The sequence below is a fragment of the Callorhinus ursinus genome, unplaced genomic scaffold (genome assembly GCF_003265705.2).
Source record: "Callorhinus ursinus isolate GAN/ISIS: 27379988/994484 unplaced genomic scaffold, GSC_fseal_2.0 scaffold19, whole genome shotgun sequence".
NCBI classification, from domain to species: Eukaryota; Metazoa; Chordata; class Mammalia; order Carnivora; family Otariidae; genus Callorhinus; species Callorhinus ursinus.
Genome location: NW_027397081.1, coordinates 600455 through 619811, shown reverse-complemented (window position 1 = coordinate 619811; position 19357 = coordinate 600455). Strand labels below are relative to the sequence as shown.

General features: G+C 42.7%; 1 protein-coding gene across 10 annotated transcripts in view; it reads right to left on the bottom strand.

The window, feature by feature from the left end:
* The window catches only part of YAP1 (Yes1 associated transcriptional regulator), a 111540-nt gene that overhangs the window by 22042 nt on the left and 70141 nt on the right, over positions 1–19357 (bottom strand). For 7 of the 10 annotated variants that reach the window (XM_073903644.1, XM_073903651.1, XM_073903647.1 and 4 more), the window contains 2 exons: positions 5038–5231; positions 2861–2908 (listed from right to left, as the gene is read on the bottom strand). In XM_073903644.1, the coding sequence (XP_073759745.1) occupies positions 2861–2908; positions 5038–5231 (242 nt within the window). The remainder of the gene's footprint in view (positions 1–2860; positions 2909–5037; positions 5232–19357) is intronic. The other 3 variants (XM_073903646.1, XM_025893988.2, XM_073903648.1) reach the window with 2 other exon arrangements.

Below are 19357 nucleotides of genomic sequence, written 5' to 3'. Positions count from 1 at the left end.
GGGGGGAGGGGGAGGGGAGCGGGCAGAGGAGGCTACTGACACAGCTGGGGCAGGGGCGGGAGGCTATGGAATCCCACTTCATCTCACTGTGTCCGGGGAACCACATTCTCAGGACAAGAGAAGGTAAAAACATTCATTCACACTCAGGGGACACTCTTTCTCAAAGTGTCTTGTTTCACAAGACCTTGAAACAGAAACTGTGATGCATTCCTAACTTTCTGCAAAGGTCTCCCAATTTACAAAGAGGTAATTGATATATTAGAAAGAGATACAACTAGAAAATTGAGCATTAAAGGCTCAGCCTCCAGGAGCAAAGATGAAGTTGATAGTTTCAAAAAGTTTCTTCTGAGAACAGAAATAGCTTTTGAGGCATACAAGAAGTGATCAAAATGAAATTAAAAATTTTCAGTTCTCTGAAGACAAGTTTTTCTAAAATTCTGCAAACAAACCCTAACAAATTAAGCTGATAATTTTCACCTTTAACTAAGATATACTAAAGCCTTTAAAGTGGTCTAATTTTTCCGAATTCTGCATTAACCTCTCCCATACTGATGTCAGTTTATGTGACCTGAACACAGATCTGTATAGTTAATCCTATTTGGAAAAAATTAAAAGACAGCTTTTGAAATGACTACTTTCATAAACATTTTGAAGTTTGGTACCTTCCCACATCCCACAGCATCTGAAGTATATAATTACATATCTAATTATAGAGTAATGACACTGATTTCATGTTGCTTGTTAACTCATGTGCACTAATTCCTATTAGAAAAGTAAAATAAAACTTTGAACAGTGTTTGGCACTCAAATATTGGATCCACCCCCCGTTCTCCATTACTCCTTTGTACATTCTGTTCCTTGAGCCTGGGAAGCTCTTCCTGGCTTCCCTGGTTATCCTGGCAACCCTCTTTAAGCCATCTTCACTTCGGAGAAGACCCCTCTTTGAAATCATTCCTGGTATCTCCCTGAAGGCCATCCAGAAAACAGGGAAGAACACAGATGCTTGGTTGACACAAACACCACCACATTCTGTGTTTCTGGGCCACTGCAAACTTAACCCCATACCAAATGTGGTAACATTCAATGACATCCCAACTGCCAGGTAAACACATTGACAAGTAAAAACTTATACGACAAATCGATGTTTCATTCTCCAACATATCCAAAATGATTTTGATTTTGATTTGATTTTGAAAAACCTCTTTCAGGGGCGTCTGGGTGGCTCAGTCGTTAAGCGTCTGCCTTGGGCTCAGGTCATGATCTCAGGGTCCTGGGATTGAACCCCGCATCGGGCTCCCTGCTCAGCCGGGAGCCTGCTTCTCCCTCTGCCACTCCCCCTGCTTGGGTTCCCTCTCTCTCTGTATCTGTGTGTCTCGAATGAATAAATAAAAAAATCTTAAAAAAAAAAACAAAAAAAACCTCTTTCAGATTTCTTTTTCTGGCTTAAATAAATCTAAGGAATCAACTCTGCAATTTTAATACCATACAAATTTAATAGAATTTTTATTACTTATAAGCCTCACCTTTTAATAAGAGCTACTATTTACACTTGCACTCAAGTATGAAATAAAGACCTTAAGGTATTTATTTACCAGATTTACGGGTTAAGATCTCAGTAGGAAAAAAAAGAAACAACTTCAAAACACTTTTGGCACGGAGGACTTTTTGCTTAAACCCAAATCTCACCTGAGTTAATTTCTGCTCCTTTGTTTCCACCTCACTCATCACAAAGAAAAGTCTCCTTTCAGAAACACTTCAGAGCAAAAGCAAGGGGAATATCTTCACTTTTTAAAGACCCATGCTATGGGCTCTTGCTGGCCTACGTGGTTATGGTGGCTCTCACCGCGAGGATGCGCACAGCTCTACCGAAGACAACTTCCCGAGTTATGCCCTTACCTGATGTCTTGCTTGAAGAAGGCACTGAAGGGATAAGGAACAGAGCTTTTCCTCTCCCAAAGTTAACTGGTCTCTACAGGGACTATCTCTGACTTTATCACCATGGACTCCGGTGGGCCACTGAGTCCGTGAGCTTCCACGGCTCATTGGGACACATGCTCTTCAGCCCATAGCACATGAGGTGGCGTGGGGTGGCTTTCGCCCACCCGCAAAAAGTGCAATGACCCCCTAACTCTTCACCCTTTTAAATCTTGTGAACCCCGAGCACAGAGAATCTGTTTGTTTTCAAGACTGAGATTCTTTCCTTCAATCAGATAAGTGCCTGAGTTAGGACAAATGGCCACAATCTCTCCATCTAAATAAGACGACTTCTCAACCAGGGCTCTCTGGGGTTCATCAGAGAGACAAGCTGATAAAGTCCACAAAGAAATCCAAAACACAACCCAAGCAGGCCCTTCCCTCTTCTGATAATTGTGATATTCTTCCTTTGGAATGCTCTGGGAAGAATTTTTCTCCTACCTAAGAGTACTATTATGACTCCCTTAAGATGTCTTAAAGTAGTCTACCCAAGGAAATAAGCTGTACCATTTTGTTACTGTTCAAGTGATTAGTTCCTATAAATCATTATAAATACTATTTTAAGCTACGCAAATGGAAAATCAGGCACACCTCAAGGCTGACAGGATGTACAACTGTGACATAATACACTTCAAATACGGAATAAAACAAGACTTCCATGGAATCAAACTGAGGGCTAGAAGCTCTCTGGAAGGAGCACGGAGGAAGCAGGCAGGGTAGACCTTCTGGGAACGGCAATGTTAACGTAAGTATTTGGGAAAAAGGTGGCTCAAAGTCACACCCTGGGCTAACGTTCAGTGAGGACAGGCCCCTGGAGCACAAGTTGCTTGCTTTCCTAATTTAGTATCTTTTTTTTTTAATGCTAAAATATCAGATAAGAGCCTACCTGACATTTTGGAGAATTTGCTGTGCTGGGATTGATATTCCGCATTGCCTAAGAGTAAAAAATAAGATGGATAAAAATTACTTTAAGCCACATGGTTTGGCTGTGTAGGCTGACTTACAAATTTCACCCAGACATATCACCATAGCACAGAACTCCCGAGCCAGCCCAAGGAGCAGCAGACCGAGGGAGTCACCGCACGACAGACTGAAACCTCAGGAGTACGGAACAGCATTGAGGACAGGACAGCAGGCTTTAGGTGTCAGGACTCAAACAAAATCGGATATTGATCAGGGAGGTTCTTTGCTTCTGAGTATTAGAAGAAGCAGGAAAAATGTCGTTCGATGTTCAGTGTAAGAGCAACTAACAAGGGAAGAAATTCACAGGAAGCCAAAGACTTCAGCCTTGCTGAATTTAGACTGACTGCCAAAAAACAAAACCAAAAAAAAAAAATCCCAATAAACAGACTATTAGTATGAGAACAGAGCAGGTCTTCGCTTCAATGTGAGAAAAGACAACACAGTAGGTGGTGAAGAAGAAACAGAGAAGCTGCCTTTGAAGGGAGTTAAGCTGTGTTGTCTAGGACCCATCACCGCGGTGAGAGCGAGAAGAGGACTTAGAGAAACCCTCCAGAAACAGTAACATCGCCCACCAAACAGAACATCACAAAACAACAAAACAAACAAGGATCCCAGGCTGACCTATGGCATGTAACAAAATGATGGGGATATTAACAATTAATTATTCTTAGTAAGATTTCTTGGTTTTGAAAGTTTTCAACTCCTATGTGAAACTGAGACTTGTATGTACTTAGGCCATCTAGTGATCAGTAACAAAGGGAACAGCAAGCACCGGAAACAGGCTCTTAAGCTGCTTTATTTCTTCTAACAGCTACATAATTATATTCTTGATGGCACACTACCTTGTTCTGATGATAAAGTTTTACTAAATGAAAATTACCTTTCCTTTACAGTCATTGTTAGAAAGTCAGAGGTACAATAAACTGTGTTAACATGCTTCCTTTCTCCACCTTCTTAATGGCAGATAAAGAAACCCGTCTTTCAAGACCACTCCCTGACATCGAACACTGGACCAAGCGCTCCCTCGCATCCGGGCTCACTGTGGGTGCCCGGCACGGCAGGATGACACTGACGGATGGCTGACAGCACAAACAAGTTAGAGGTGAGTCTGCCTGGGACCTCCAGGGCTGAGTCCCCTTCCCAAGGGCCCAGTTTCTCAACTCCCACATCAGAGTCCAGGGACGGCACCGTGTCTGTGCATGTCCAGCGACACTCCTGGGATGCAGCCTGCATCGCATCGCTAAGGTGCCTGATTCAAGGTTCTGCACCCTGGTACCAGAATCGTGGAGTGTCACGATGTTTTATTCTCTACACTTGGGAGGCTACAATTTAGTGGGAAAATAGTAGATGCATGTGTTTCGTGGACAGAAAGAATGTCAGTGAACAATGAAAATGAGAAGCTGGCCATTCAGGACACCCCGAGGAGAGGACTCGGGACACAGAGAAGGAGGTTCCGTCTTCACGCACCTTCACCTTCTGCCCACTTTCAAAATCACACTGTTCTAGTGTCAAAACAATTTACATGAAAGTTAAAACATCTATACTGCTCTGGTAAGACTGCATCCCCAAGTCCCTGTCTCAGACCTCACCTCCAGAAGCCCCCAATTCTGACAGGGGGTTGACTCCTCTCCCGGCAGGGGAGCCCCACAGCACGTCCCGAGAGAAGACTCATGGAAATGTCAGTCCTACCCGGCCCCACCTGGAGGGACATTCAGAGCAGGTAATTTTAAGGCACTATGGGATCTTCTAAACTTGGGGTCACTTGTATTCTGTTTTCAATAAAACATCTTGGATTCAGCGATGCTGACAGCTATCTGCTCGTTTGAGGATGTGATCCCCCAGACAGGTTTCCGGGCCGTCCCAGGGCTCCCCTGCGTGAAGCCTCGGCATCCAGTCACCCACAGCTCTGCGCTGGCTCCACGGGCCCAGGCCGAGCCCGTCTGCGACGTGGTGGCCCGTTGGGGGACAAGGACCCAACCGGAGGCAGTATGCCTGGGGGCTCCAGAGGTAAAGGGTCAGCGCCCCTCTGGAGCACTGGAGGGCAGCGCCGGGGCTGCACGCAGGAAGCACACCGCAAAGAGCACAAGGCTGGCCTCTGACCTGGGGTCTCACCTGGCGGAGCAGCTCCTGCTGTTTCAGGCGCAGCCGCTCCTTCTCCATCTGCAGCTGCTGCAGGCGCATCTGCTGCTGCTGGCTGGAGCCGCCGCTGCCCAGGACGCCCCCTGGAGGGCTCTGTGGGGCCAGTGGTGGGGGCTGCTTCACCGGGGCACTCTGGCTGACTCTCTGGTTCATGGCTGCAAGGAGACAAAGCATCTCTCCTAAGAAACCGGTAGCAAAGGAAAAGGGTCTTTCAAAAGCAACTAGGGATATTCAACGCACGAAGACTGGAAATAACCTGAAACCCGTCACCAGGACAATGCTGGTGCTAACTTGTGGTTACTGCTGATGCCCGGTGTGCCTACAAGATGCAAGAGACAAGATGGAGCTCTCGTCTGCCGCGGTCCTGAACGGCTGAAGACGTATTCAGTTAAAAGCCAAGTGTGGGACAGAAAGTATAAAAAACGGAAGCAGCAAATACATATTCCACGCATATCCAGAAAACAGGAAGTGACGGACGGCCCAGAAGCAACTAACATCTGTTAGCTCTGGAGCTGGGACACTCCCTGACCCAAGGACGGACTTGCAGAGATACTTTTTGGTAACTTCTGACATCTGAACGATGTGAACACATTGTTTATTATAAAATATATACACAGATTTAATTAAAGATACACCTCCCAAAGCAAATGACACAAAGCATTCTGAGCAGTAAAGCCCATTAAAACGATCAATCCTTAATATGCTCTAAAACACACACAGAACCTCTACTGAGGTGAGGGGATGGCAATAATGAGATGCACGCTCCTGATCATGGGGCCTACGAGCACCGGCCTCATCGGACCCCACGGTCGCCTCACGCAGCCCAGGCAGTCAGGACCGTCGCTGTGGTGGGACCTGTAACACCATGTGACAATCAGCAGTGGACGGATTCTCTGACTGGTTTCTGTCACTGATACGACGCTGATCAAACCGTGGACCGCGGCAGCCTCCCCGAGCAGATATAAGTATTGTTATGGGAAAATGGCAATGACCTACCACCTTTCAGACACATATTCAACTGTTTAAGGTGAAATTTGGGGTCCCCGCTTCTACTAAGTGTTTAATACACACTGACCAAGAAAACCTCAGGCCCTAACAACTTCACAAATGCTGGAGGAAGAATACCAGTCTCCTGCAACCTTTTCTAGAGAGGAGTTTTGAGGGGGCCAACATAATCCCAACACCAGGACGTGAGAAGAGAGGAAAATGACACACCAGTCTCTCGCAGGACGCTCGCTACCAAACGTCTGTGACTTCCTGGGGCCCCGGGCACACGCCCACCCCCTTGTGAGGGTTTCTCACGTGTCCGCGCTGTGCCACGAAGACCACCAGGGAAAGGCCAAGAACACAGGAACAGACTGCCCAGCCTTTCCCAGAGCCTACGATGCACGTCAAGAACCCTCCCCTCACAATACTGCCACAGGGGCGGGCAGAGGATCCTGGTCACGGGCACGTTCTTGGGCCGAGCACAGTGCTGGGCATGAAGCCGGTGCTGAACAAACCAAGTGTTCACAGAGGCAGAAACTTAACTGAGATACGACAATCTATAAATGCTATCACCAAAGTCCCCAAAGACTGGCCACCTCTGCCGAGACGCCAGCACCACACGGATACAGAACCGAAGGCGTTACAAGACCACATCCGCTCCTTCGTTCGGTCCGGCCTCCGGGGTCCCTCCTGGGTGCGCGGGGGCACTGGCCGCCATCGTACTTCCTGCTCCTGCTGTCTTCGCCCTCCAGGCTTTCTGTTTCTTTTTCTAACTTCTTGACTTGAAGTTATTTAGTTTAAATCTGTTCTTGAAGCATTTAAAACCAATTAAACTTACCTTTAAGTAATGCTTTTCATGTGTCCTACATTTGAAAGTGTAATTCATGATTGTTCTCTTCCAAGTATCTGTAGTTTCTGCTACGATTTCCATTTAACTCATGAGCTACTTAGTACATTGTTATGCTTCCAAATATGTTTTAAAGTTTCAAAATAATTTCCATAAACATATAGAGAAGTAGGAACAACTTGGACGATAAATCCTCACATGCTTGTCATGCAGCGTTCGTCAACAGAGACAATTCTGTCTCACCTCTGTCCTCACCCACCGTCTCCGGATCATTGTCAAGCAAATGTTATTTCACCCATAAATAACCTCAGTATGTATCATTCGGGGTTTTTACTTAGGTTTTCTGATCTTATCAGTATTTTATCTCTTCTGCTGAAAAGTGTGGTTCTAATAACATTAATATGTATTACCCCCTACACGTATGCAGTTATTTCAAATAACACGAGTGCTGAACTCACGCTCAACAAAACGATGATGGGAAAGTTTCTGATTTCTTTATCATTGTTGGTCCTTAAGATATCTCACCGGGAGCATACTGTCAAATTGCTGTGGTTAAGTCACCAGAGAGAATCCCTCTCCACGCGACTCGGCCCCCAACTCACTATATCAAGGTTCACTGGTGACACTGTGCTTGCCAACTTTAGAGACTCACTTTACTTTCCACCCACCAGTGCCCCTCAAATGGTACTCTGTGCATTTTAAAAATCCAAGCAAAGACATGCAGACTTCTTAGGTCTACGGTAGAACATCCACGCTCTGACTGCTTTACTCAATTCCCCTTTTTCTCACTTAGTAACATATCCTTGGCATCACTCCAAAGCAGAGTATAGAGGTTTTCTCTCATTTTCTTTTGAAAATAGCCAATTAGGATTCCATTCAACCAATTTCCTATTAGGTTTTCACTATTCAGAATAAGCTCAGACACACATTATTTTGTCTTTCTGTTATTGTATCTTGGGGCAGAGTCCTAGTGGGGAGAGACGGCCAAGTTAAGGGTCAAAAACAAGTGATCTTGCCAAACCCCCCTTCTTCCTCTCAGCCCACGGATGTACTCCCTTGCAGCCTTACCAGGAACGTATAAGGGAGTCTGTTTTTCCTCTCAAATCCTTGCCAAACTTTTGGATTTTTGCCAATCTGAAAGATGAGAAATGGTTTGTGTGACTTCACTTTGCTATTTTTTATCACCAAAGTTGGATCAATTTCCCTATTTTAAGGGCCACATGTATTTTTTACATCAATTGTGTTCCTATCTTTTCCAATGGGGTTATTAGTCTTCACATTCTCTAGACCATCTTTATAGACTAGGGGTAGAAAAGTGTGGTCATATATAAGCCAGAAATAATTTCCCTGTTTACCATCTGTCTCTTTAGTTTTTTTTTTTTTTACATGTAAGTTTATTTTTTAAGCAGTTAAATTTATCAATCTTTTTTAAATCTGAGCTGTTTCCCCATGCCCAGATGGCAAAGGAATTCATCAACCTTTTAATTCAAAAACTATATGCTTCCTTTTTATATACTTATTTGGCAATTCAATCCAATCCATTTGGAATTTATCTTGGAACATGGTATGAACTAATCAAATTTTATTTTTTTGTGCCTATTAGTCCCAACACCACTCATGTGAAGTATATCCCTCCCCCAGAAACACCTTTATCACAGACTAAACTGCTATATGTTGTTGTTCTGGATTTTCTATTCTGTTCATTAATCTTATACTACGTACTACAGTTTTAATCACAACATTAATGATATGTGTTAGTACCCAATAAGGCAAACCACAGTTTTTTGAAGCTAACTATTTACTGGGATCTAATTTAACTGCACTGTGGTTAAAAGAACAAGGTCTGTGCAACAATTCTTGAAATCTGTGACTTGACACATGGTCAAACCCTTGCTTTGTGGCACCAGGGCCTGTTTCTCTCTTATCTCCCTTGTTCCTAACACTCTGAGTTCCTGATAACCTCAGGAGCGGAGGTCCCTAAATCTGGCAGGCCCCTAGCCCTGCCTGCCCTTGCTCACTGTGTAGTATGTGGGTTTTATTTTCTGACCCACAGAGGTTGTTTGTTAAAAGTCATGACCCCAGTTATGTCTTTTTGGTTATCTGCTTTTAGTATTTTGTCTGGTAGAGCAGAGAAAGGACGCCAAAACAGGACTTGCTGCCCTACATTGTTTTAAAACCTTATTAGTCTCTTAGAAGGCCCCATGAAAATCATATTTATTTATGATCTGTCTTGACAAAGAATAAACGGCTTAAACTTTCATAATCATGGTTTGTAGTTTAGTATTTTGTAGGGGAATGGACAGGGAAAAAGCCAAAAATTTTAAGAGCTAAGATTTGCCAGGCACCAACCAACCGCCTCATTTAATACAACTGCTTTCATCTACTTACCACCAACACGAGATGCACAACTGACGGACATCATCATGGTCTTTACAGTCAAACCAACCACAACCAGAGTCAGACACAATCCAGTAACTCATCCAATACTCAGCTTCTTCAACTGTCTCTAGGGGTATTCCTACGTCCCTTTTGCAGACACTGTGGGGATTAGTATATGTAAAGTCCCCATTTTAGCCTAGACAACAGGAGATGCACCAAACACGTTACTTTGCTCCCTTCACCAGGACAATTCCTTCTCAACTTTAAGACTCTGACTCCTACAGATAATCATTCTGTCCTCCGCCTTCTCCCACTTTACCAGGCCACGTGCATTTCTAAGCATACTTCGATTCACAGAGATGTGCATATTTATCTTTCCAATAAAATCTAAATGGAAAAAAATGGGTAGTGGAGATGAAGCCTCAAGTCAGCCCCCAAGGCATCCTCCCCCTTTGCTGAAACACGTTCCTGGCATTCCAGCACAACCCTCGATATGCGTCCCCCACAGAGATGTCTTATCCATCGTGCTAGGTCAGTTTCGATAATATGAGTTCAATACGAACTGGGGGGCTGATCTGAGAATCCATCACATGCAGTGAACACCTTATAAATTGCAACCTAGAACAAAGAGCTATTGGGGAAAATATGTTTTCAGTTCCAAGCAATTACATAAATTAATTTTAAAAAGAAACTGCTTGGAAATAGCCCATTAGTAAGTTGAGGAGTGTTGGAATATGAAACTTGATTAACTGCAAAACAGATTCTGGAGCTATACAGTGTTACATATTTCATCTATTAAGAAACATCTGAAAAGCTTTTGAGCTTTCCACTTGGATTTTTATTCAGTAATAGAACATATAAAGGTTAATGTAAATATGTGTTCTTCGTGAAAACTGACTGGACAACAGCATGACTGCATGAAAATAAAGAGGTAAATACCCTCTGCTTCCCATCCGTCTCCCAGAATTAAGTACCGTAAGGAGTAATCACTACTGATAGTGACCACTGCTAAAGGCATCATGAATTGGTTGGTACAGTCTTTTTCAGATTTAAGCTGATTTAACTGTTATTCAAAACCACAGAAAGGGAGAAACAGGATGGCAAGAGACAGGGAAGAACCACCTGCACAGTTAACAGAGGTCTGCACGAAATGCGCAACAGAAAGAGTCTCATGACGCTGAGTACTTTTGGTTGTGTTCCCTCCTGTTGTGTGGATACCAGCGGTGCCGTGTGCTCTCCTTACAAAGAGCGTATGTAAATGACCGATTCAAACAACCTTGTTGACCTACTGAAGCTGAGATTGATTCCTCTCCTGAAGCATCCAGTTCTTTAGCTTCTGGGCATCTCAAGCATTTCGACAAAGCGCGCAGAGCAGTGCACCCACACGGGGCGCAGCGGAGACCTCACAAGCAGGCAAGAAACAAAACAGGCTTTGTTTCCCGGGAAAAGGGGGCAGGGCAACTAGAAAAGGAGAGACCAGCATTACCCAGTTCTTCCCTCCACCGTCAACTTCTCCAGTTTTAATAACATTTCTAGAAGGTAAAGAGAAAAAAATCCTTAAAATACAACAGAATTTTTTTTTTTTAAAGCTACTTTTTTAAATTCAGAGTCTGTCCTGCTTGGACTATGAAGTAACTTTCAGGTTTTACTTATTAACAAATCAGTCCTGTCAGCTTTACGGTGGTAGCAAGCTATCAACTCAACACGGACTGAGAAGAGCCCACCATCTCCACAAAACGGGTCATTGCCACGATGGGTCTCTTTCCAGACGACCTTCTCAACATCTGCATTTTCAAGCTTCAGAAAGTTTTTAGAGTTTCATAATATAACCTCAACCTTGGAGTTATTACAAAGTATTATAGATCTGGTAATCAACCATAAACCTGGGGATAGTAAATTCAAATCTAGTAATCTCATTAAGCATGAATTTACAATTAAAATCAGTATCTGAACTTTTAAAACCTTAACTTGCACCAAGTACCCCCCAACCCCAGATGGCACGTCTTTACTCAACACTGCAGGCTTACATATTCGCGTGGCTGTGTTAGTCTGTTCTTCAACTTTCAGAAACAAATTTTAGGTTTTGCACATACCTTCAGATCCCTGAAGGGGATAGCTCAAGACGATAAAATAGTAAACTTGTTAAAAGAAATGAATGCTTTTCTAAAAACACAAACTAGTAGGCCATCTGTCAATCTGAAAACTAAAAGCAAAACACGAAACACTGGCTGGTAGCTTTGTTCATGACATGACCTACGGGACTGAAGCTACATCTACAAAAAATTGCTAATTGGCATAATAATTTATGCATTTAAATATAAAATGGTTTTTCCAGTCAAAATTACTGTTTGGTTCACACTGAGAATCTGCCTCTTATAAAAGGTGCAAACGACCAGGGTCCTGACCTAATGACTCGATCTATCTTTTTCAAAAGATTTTATTTTCAAGTGGGGCTTGAACTCATCACTGGAGACCAAGTCACATGACCCACCTTCTTGAGCCAGCCAGGTGCCCCCCCCCCCGAATCTTTTTATCATCAATACACAAAGGATGTTTCCCAACACTCCACTGAGCTCTGGACCTAAATGACAATGCTGTGACAGGAATGTTTTTTTTTTTTAAATAAGCTTTCTGGGGGCGCCTGGATGGCTCAGTGGGTCGAGCATGCCACTCTTGGGTCTTGCGGGTGTGGGTTTGGACCCTACACTGGGTGTAAAAATTACTTAAAAATAAAACCTTTAAAAAAATAGCAAGTTTTACTGAGATATTTCATCCTTTTAACACTTTCTGTAGATTCACAGAATTGAATCTACAAATCAATTCAGCCATCACTGATTTCAGAACATTTTCATCCCCAAAAGAAGCCTTGTATCCTCTGTAGTACACCCCCTCCCCCAGCGCCTGGAGGCCACTGATCTATTTCCTGACCTATGGATTTACCTACCCTGGACAGAACACATACACAGAATAAAACATGTGGCCTTTTGCGACTGGCTTGTGTCACTTAGCGTGTGTTCAAGATTCAATTATGTTTAGTGTGTATCAGCATTTCCTTCCTTTTTACTGCCAGATATCATGCCATGATATGGGTACAGCGTGGTTTGCTAGTCCAGTCACCCGTTGAAGGACAATGACTATCATGAGTAGGGCTGCTATGAAATCCCACGTACAGGTTTTTGTGTGGACTCCCGGTTTCAGCCTCCCTTACATGCATGCCCACCGATGGACCTGCCAGGTCCTAAGCTGACTGCGAGTTTAACTTTCTGAGGATCTGCCAAACTGCTTTCCAAAGTGGTTGCATCGTTTTTGGATCCCGTCAGCAGTGTATGAGGGTTCCAATTTCTCTACATTCTGGTCAACACTTATGGTCTGCCCTTGATTTTAGCCATCTGACTGGGCATCATGTGGGACCGCGCCGTGGTTTTGCTCTGCATCTGGTGGTAGCAGTTGGTCCCCTCTAAGCCCCTGCTCTAGCTAGGTCTTGTCCCAGCCATAGAAACGTCCCCTTCCTGCATTCTGCACTTCTCTCCTTTCCGAAGCACTGACCCAACCCATACACCCCCAAAACTGGGTTAAAGTTTTTAAATCCATAAACTGTTAAAAAAAAAATACTGACAACAAACTTCATTACGTAGGTCCATTCAACTTCTTCTTTCAAACATCTATCAAAAGACTGGCATGAAAACTTATTATAATGGCATTTTTCAAACAATACAATTGTGGATGGAGCTTACAAAAACCCAACAGCACATTTTCTCCTTATCACACCATTAAGCAGTTTGGGGAAGGGCACAGGCGTTGCTAAATGAGGTGAGAAGAAAAGGGAGAAAGTGTTCTAACTATAGCTTTAGTTCTTCACGTCCCCAGTACACAACCATGTTTTTCCCCTCTACTACGGAAATAAAGTCTGAAGTCTAGTTTGGAGAGAAAGTTCAGATAATGAGATTACTGGTTAGAAGAGAAGGGAATTACATTTTAAAATATACCTGCTATCATGAAGTCATTAATGAATAAATCTTTCCATTAATAACTTTATTTCCAATTACATGTACCTTATTACTCTTAATGCTCTTTTTCTAGGGGAATTTACAGTTTAGAAGAGATGCACATCTTAGTCTTTGCTGGTAAGCACAAACTTGGACCTTCTAGTCTAGAGCTCGACAGGGCTCTTCCCGTGCCTCAATGTCCCTCTTCAGAACAGCGCCCCCCGACCGGCCTCACTCCACCTCACATTATTCCCTTCCAGAGCACCTTGCTTGTCATCCATCCCGCACTGTACCTAACGCATCTTGTCCTGACTTATGCATGTGGTTGCCTGCAACCCCTCCCTGATGTCTTCTGTTATGCTTGGTACATAACTGGCACTCAAGCATAGGTCGAAAGACCAAATACTGAAATAGCTCCTATCCCTGCTTAGCAGAATGCTGTGAGTAATGCACAGGACACTCTCCAAGTTGAAGCAAGTCCAGAATGAGCTATAAAATGACCTCAGCAACCAGAGGAGCAGAACAAAGCGAGGCTAAAACCAAAGAAGAGGCACCAGTCTCCTTCTAAGTCATTCCGATTTATTTCCCCAGAAATCCATCTGACTTTCCCCTTGGGAAGCCTACAATCTGTTTCTTGCCTCAGAATCTCAGGTGGGCACGGAACGGGGCGTCAACAATATGGCTTTCTTCACCAGCACATCTTATAGGAGACTTGCTACGAACGGAGAGTTGATAAAACATAACTCGAAGCAGTTTTCCTTTAAAAGCTAATTAAGGTTTTTTTGTTATTGTTTTTTGTTTTGTTTTGGGGTTTGATGTTAGGGTCTTTAGTATCATAAATAAATCATTAATTTATTGTTCAGTGACTTTGGTGATCTTAAATTATAAATATGAACAACTCACATAAAAAAAATTCCTTCACTTTGTAATTACTCGCACTGTGGAGCCATCACCAAATATGAACGACAAATGGACTAACTGGTCTGCCTCCCTTGGGAAGCAGTGCAAATTGCTTACCCTGACTGACAGTTCTGGCACCATCCTCCTGAATGAACATTAAAAATAAAACAAGACAAAAGCCACACAAGCATAAGGAGAACTGCAAACCTCCAGTACTGAACTAATTTTGATATTCCATAATCTTATGCATTAAAAGTCATTTCTGTAAGTGCTCATTTGACGTCATGACCCACACAGCCGGGAGGTGTGCCCCACGTCAGCTCCTAGCAGGCTTTTGCTTTCCATCAGGGCAGCTTTCTGGGAAATCTAAAATTTTAGAAACAAAGCATATCAAAAATGTACCATCTTTCAGGCAATAAAGCCAAATCCTGCTCATAGAAGCCATTTTAAACTCCTACATGCTTCCTAGAGACTGAGGACAAAACTTGGCAAGTCCGCACAGTACGGCCCCCCATCAGATCTGTTTGCCGGCAGTAATCACCATGTGATAAGGCTTATCTTTAGATTAAAGGTTGAAAGATTTCTGTCTCTTCTTCAAAATTCCCAGCTGTGACCAAAGGACCAAAAGCTAACCCTGAATGATGGAACCAACAGTGCACAAGTCTCTCTGAAGCCTCAGTGCACTCAAGCCCGGAAGCTAGGATCCAAAGCAGTCACTGATGAGTCCATAATCCAGCACACAGTACTTCTCACCCACCCAGCTCCATTTGGAACTTAACTAAGGACTAGAAATCATTCTCAAAAAAGCATCCAGTATAATTTAATCACACTTAAGTCAAGAGAAGTCGGGTAGTCTTGTGAATGAGTTGGTTAGACTGTGATATCAGAAAAAAACAGGTCTCTTGATTCCCAATTGAGCAGGTAAAATGTTCTCTATCACACTGCATTTGAATTCAGTATATTATATAGTAACTACTACATAGAAAACAGGGTGCCAGGTAACTTCTGTAGATTTGAAAAAAAGGTTTTTGGAAGGCATATAAATGCCAGGTGAGAGCAGTACCACCACAGTTTTTCTCAGTGGATAATGGAAACAGAAAACATGGTATTGTGTATTAAAGAGGCACGAGTGAAGTGAAGGGCATCCAGAGAAGGGGAGTGAACTGGTTCAGATCCCAGAACGCCTAGTGCACGAAAACCTGTGATCTTTCCAGGAGAACGCTTCTGGGATTGAACCATATTCACAAACCTAAAGGGAAGTCAATTTCTAGGTAATAAAGGAACACATGCCTTCTCGCCATTGGAACTTTCCTTAAATAGAACGAACTGCTAAGCTCGTAGTACAGGGAAAGGCCAAAACTGAGGTTGGAAGACCATCTCTTAAGAACTCGAGAGAGACGAGGCACAATAATTCACGTGGATGGCTTCACAGTCTGCGCCAGCCCTAATTCTCTTCTGTCCCTGGAAACTCATTCCCTTTGGGTCATTTCCTCAAGGTGAGTCACAATATAATACAAGTCACTGCATTAACCACGGTCATCTTCCCTCTGAAACCTCCATTTATCAGTGTTGAATGAATTAGGGGTATTTCTAAAAGATTATCAGTGTTGAATGAATTAGGGGTATTTCTAAAAGATTAACTGCATGAAATCTAAATTTCCAAAAAATTCTAGGTCTGAAAAGAAAAGAGTTCAGATTCTAGCTCTGTCACTTGACTATACGACCTTGAACAGATCACACTTTCCCTGGATCTCAGATGAACTCCTATTTGGAGCACTACTCCCCACTGCCCCCAGCCTTTCTGTTGTTTTAACACCCCCTCTGTTGGTGGTGGTGGTGGTGTGGGGGGTCCACAATGGCCGAGTGGCTCTGTGGTTTTCCGGGGTAAGGGCCACGGATGTCTAATGTCCCCCAGTGTCACAGTACTTCTCACCCACCCAGCTCCATTTGGAAAATGTTGGTTAGAGGAATTACAAATTCTTTCCAGGGCCAAATTTTGTGAGATTTATCTGTTAAAAACTGGTCATTAGCAACAGGTCTTCTTACCTAAAACACAATGAACTATTGTTTCGTCTCTATCCTAAGTAGTTAGTAATACAGTCCACAACCAAATACTTACAATTTAGGATCACCAGGAAAGATTTAAAACAGGGAAGAAAACAAATACCTATTTTTTGAATGCGTGATTATCAAAAGACTTGCTTCAACAAAATTCAAATGATTAGATGCTGACACTCCATCCACCCCAGACTCCGCAAGTGGAGACACATGTCCTTCAGTGTATTTCTCGGTCTCTACCAGAGAAGACTTAGGTATTTAGTTGGTCATTCGGTACATTTTCATCAAGAGTAAAATATCACTTCACTTAAATCAGCTATCAAGAATATCTGGTGTTAGAAGGAAAAGGTTAAAGAATATCTAAAACATTAACATTTGTAAAGACCTCTAAGAATTGATTCAAAACATTTAACTTTGATTAGGAAAGATGAACAACTTTTGGCTTTGGGACTTAATAAATTATGTATTTTTTATTCTTTTAATCATTATTATTTTAGGAAATTTTCTTTCTCTCTGTCACACGCACACGCACACACACACACACACACACACCAAGTTTTGGGAAACTTTGGGCTTTAATCACCTGGGACATCTCCATGCACAGAGCTTCTATGCACACAATGGCTAGCAATTAAAGGACACTGTGTTTTTGCCATGCTAGATTGTTGATTACATGCTTTAAGACTCAAAGATGTATTTTTTAGCCCAATCTCTGGTCCCAATATTTCATTACAGCAAACATGATTTTATCCCAGTGGAGCCACCAGCACTGATCTCCAGAAACAGACTGCTCAGCAGAATTTAGTACACCCTTCCCCAGGAACAGTGAGGATAGTAACAGTGTACATAAACGATATATTAGCGTTCTGGAGATCTTTCATTCTGAAGCACAGAAATTATTTTTTTGAGTGTTTTCATTAGGGCTTTTACCAGAAATTATTCATAGGACTATTACATAAAACAGTATTTCTACAACATAGAAGGAAACACTTAAAACTTGAGACTCTTTATGTTTACGATATAAAATCTCCAGGAAAAAAAGGGTGTTTATGTGAATTTAATGGCCTACAAAACACTCAAGGACCAATTTTCGTTAATCCAGGATCAAAACATCCCTAAAAGAATTCCTTAAAAACAAACAAAAGCCCTCCTTTTCTCAAAGCCAATAAATACCAGGGAATCCTTACTGCCACTGGATGTCACTTCATGATTTCTTATAAATTACTAACAAACTCTCTAAAATAAGTGTCAAAAATACAGAGTTTTTTAAATGTTAAACAAGAAAATCAGATAAAAGAAGGCCAATCCACAACAAATTACTCCTTAATTTCCTGAAATTATAAGGATAATTTACCAGTTTTTATGCAGGATGTGAAGGATGGATCAATAGTTCTAAATATAATTCATCTAAAGCATCTGATACAGAAATGGGAGAGGCTGCTGTCTGAAGGCAGGGAATGAAAATGTCAAGCTTACACAGAGCTGTATCTTCCATTTCAAAATGTCAGAAGACATCGGTCAATGTGACCTAAGCTAAACATGGGTAAATACTTTAATACAGATTTGGGAAATACAGCAGAGCAAAGCTCACCACCATGAAAATAACCTACCGTTTGTTTGTGTCTGCACCGCTCCGAGGGTCAGAGAGAGGACAGTTTATAGTTTTTTGGCAGAGATAAAACACAATCCACTATGGAACCTGAGATTTTAAGGAGGCTCCCTCAAATTCAGCAGCTAGCAGCTTGTCTCTATTTGCTGTCACTCCAGATCAGAGAAGCCCACACTCTCTCCTCTCCTGCCCCCACCCAGTCACACTTGAGCTCTCGGACTGAAAAGGTCTGGAACAGATTAAAAGTCGGGCCACAAAATAAAAAGCTCTGGCATGTTATCAAGCCTGTCTGGAATACACATACACGGTGGGCCCAAAAAGGGAAACTCAAGGCAGTAAGAGAATTTTATGAAACTTTTTTTGGCATACCTAATTGTATGTTTGCGTGTACATAAGTGCTAAAGGGAGGGTGGGAGAATTTCTTTTCTTTTAGTACTTTTTCTCATTTAAAACAAAAGACCAAGCTGTGTGTGTAATTAATGGATCTACTGAGGATCAGAGCCAAGTTGTTTTATTTCACTATTTTAATGGAAAGTACTTACACAAAAAAACAAAACAACTTTGTTCCAATTCCTGATTTCTGCAGTTAGCTAAGAGTTAATCATCATCTTTCATAACCTTATGTTGGGGGAAAAAAACCCACAGACCATTTAAAAAAATTTCCAAAATGTGGACAAGCTGATCCATTTCCTTAAAGACGATTTAAGGAAACATGGTGGTTGTCATTCCAGTCCATACAAATGGCAGCATTTATCAAATTCTCTACCTTACTTGGTTTCCTATTTCAACCACAAGGGCTTATTCAAGTATTAAATAAAATCTAAAGTTGTAAATTATTAACATGCCACATTAGTTTTTTAACACCCAAACAGATCTGGAAGCTCAAACGGCTAGCATTTAAGCCAAACTGGACATCTGTCAAAATGATGGTCTCTGCCCTGACCCCACCTCTGACTTCACTTGAATAGGGGGTTCCGTCCGTCCACAGCTGCTCGGGCAGCGAGGGGCAAACCCACACGCTGGGGTTTGATAAAGCTAACACACACACGGAGCAGAACTGTTCACAGTGTTTCTGACGGGGACGTTATCTGACCCAACCACGGTCGGGCAGAGTTTTCTCTTTTGTCCCCCAGGACTGTGTTTGGAAGGCCTTCACAGAGTTAATCCGTCTTTCCCGTAAGGGCCCCGCAGTTGTTGTGAGGTCAGCCCCTGTAAAGCTTCAAAGGTTCGCCGTCCCCTCCGTCTGACCTACTCAGTGAGTGCACACTGTTTTCATTTAGCTGCATCCAGTCCAAGACGAAAACTTCAAAACCACAATACTCTGCTCCTTTCAGATTCATTTTTCCACGGCTTTGGAAGAGTACCTCGGAAACTGAGAAGAGTGGAAAATATGGATAAAAAGGCACGACAGAGCTGGTACACGAGCATCAAAATGTGTACATATGCGGAGAGTATTCTTTCGTGCAAATGGGGATTTAGTCATGCGATTTGGAGCGGAAAATGGCTTTGCTTTTT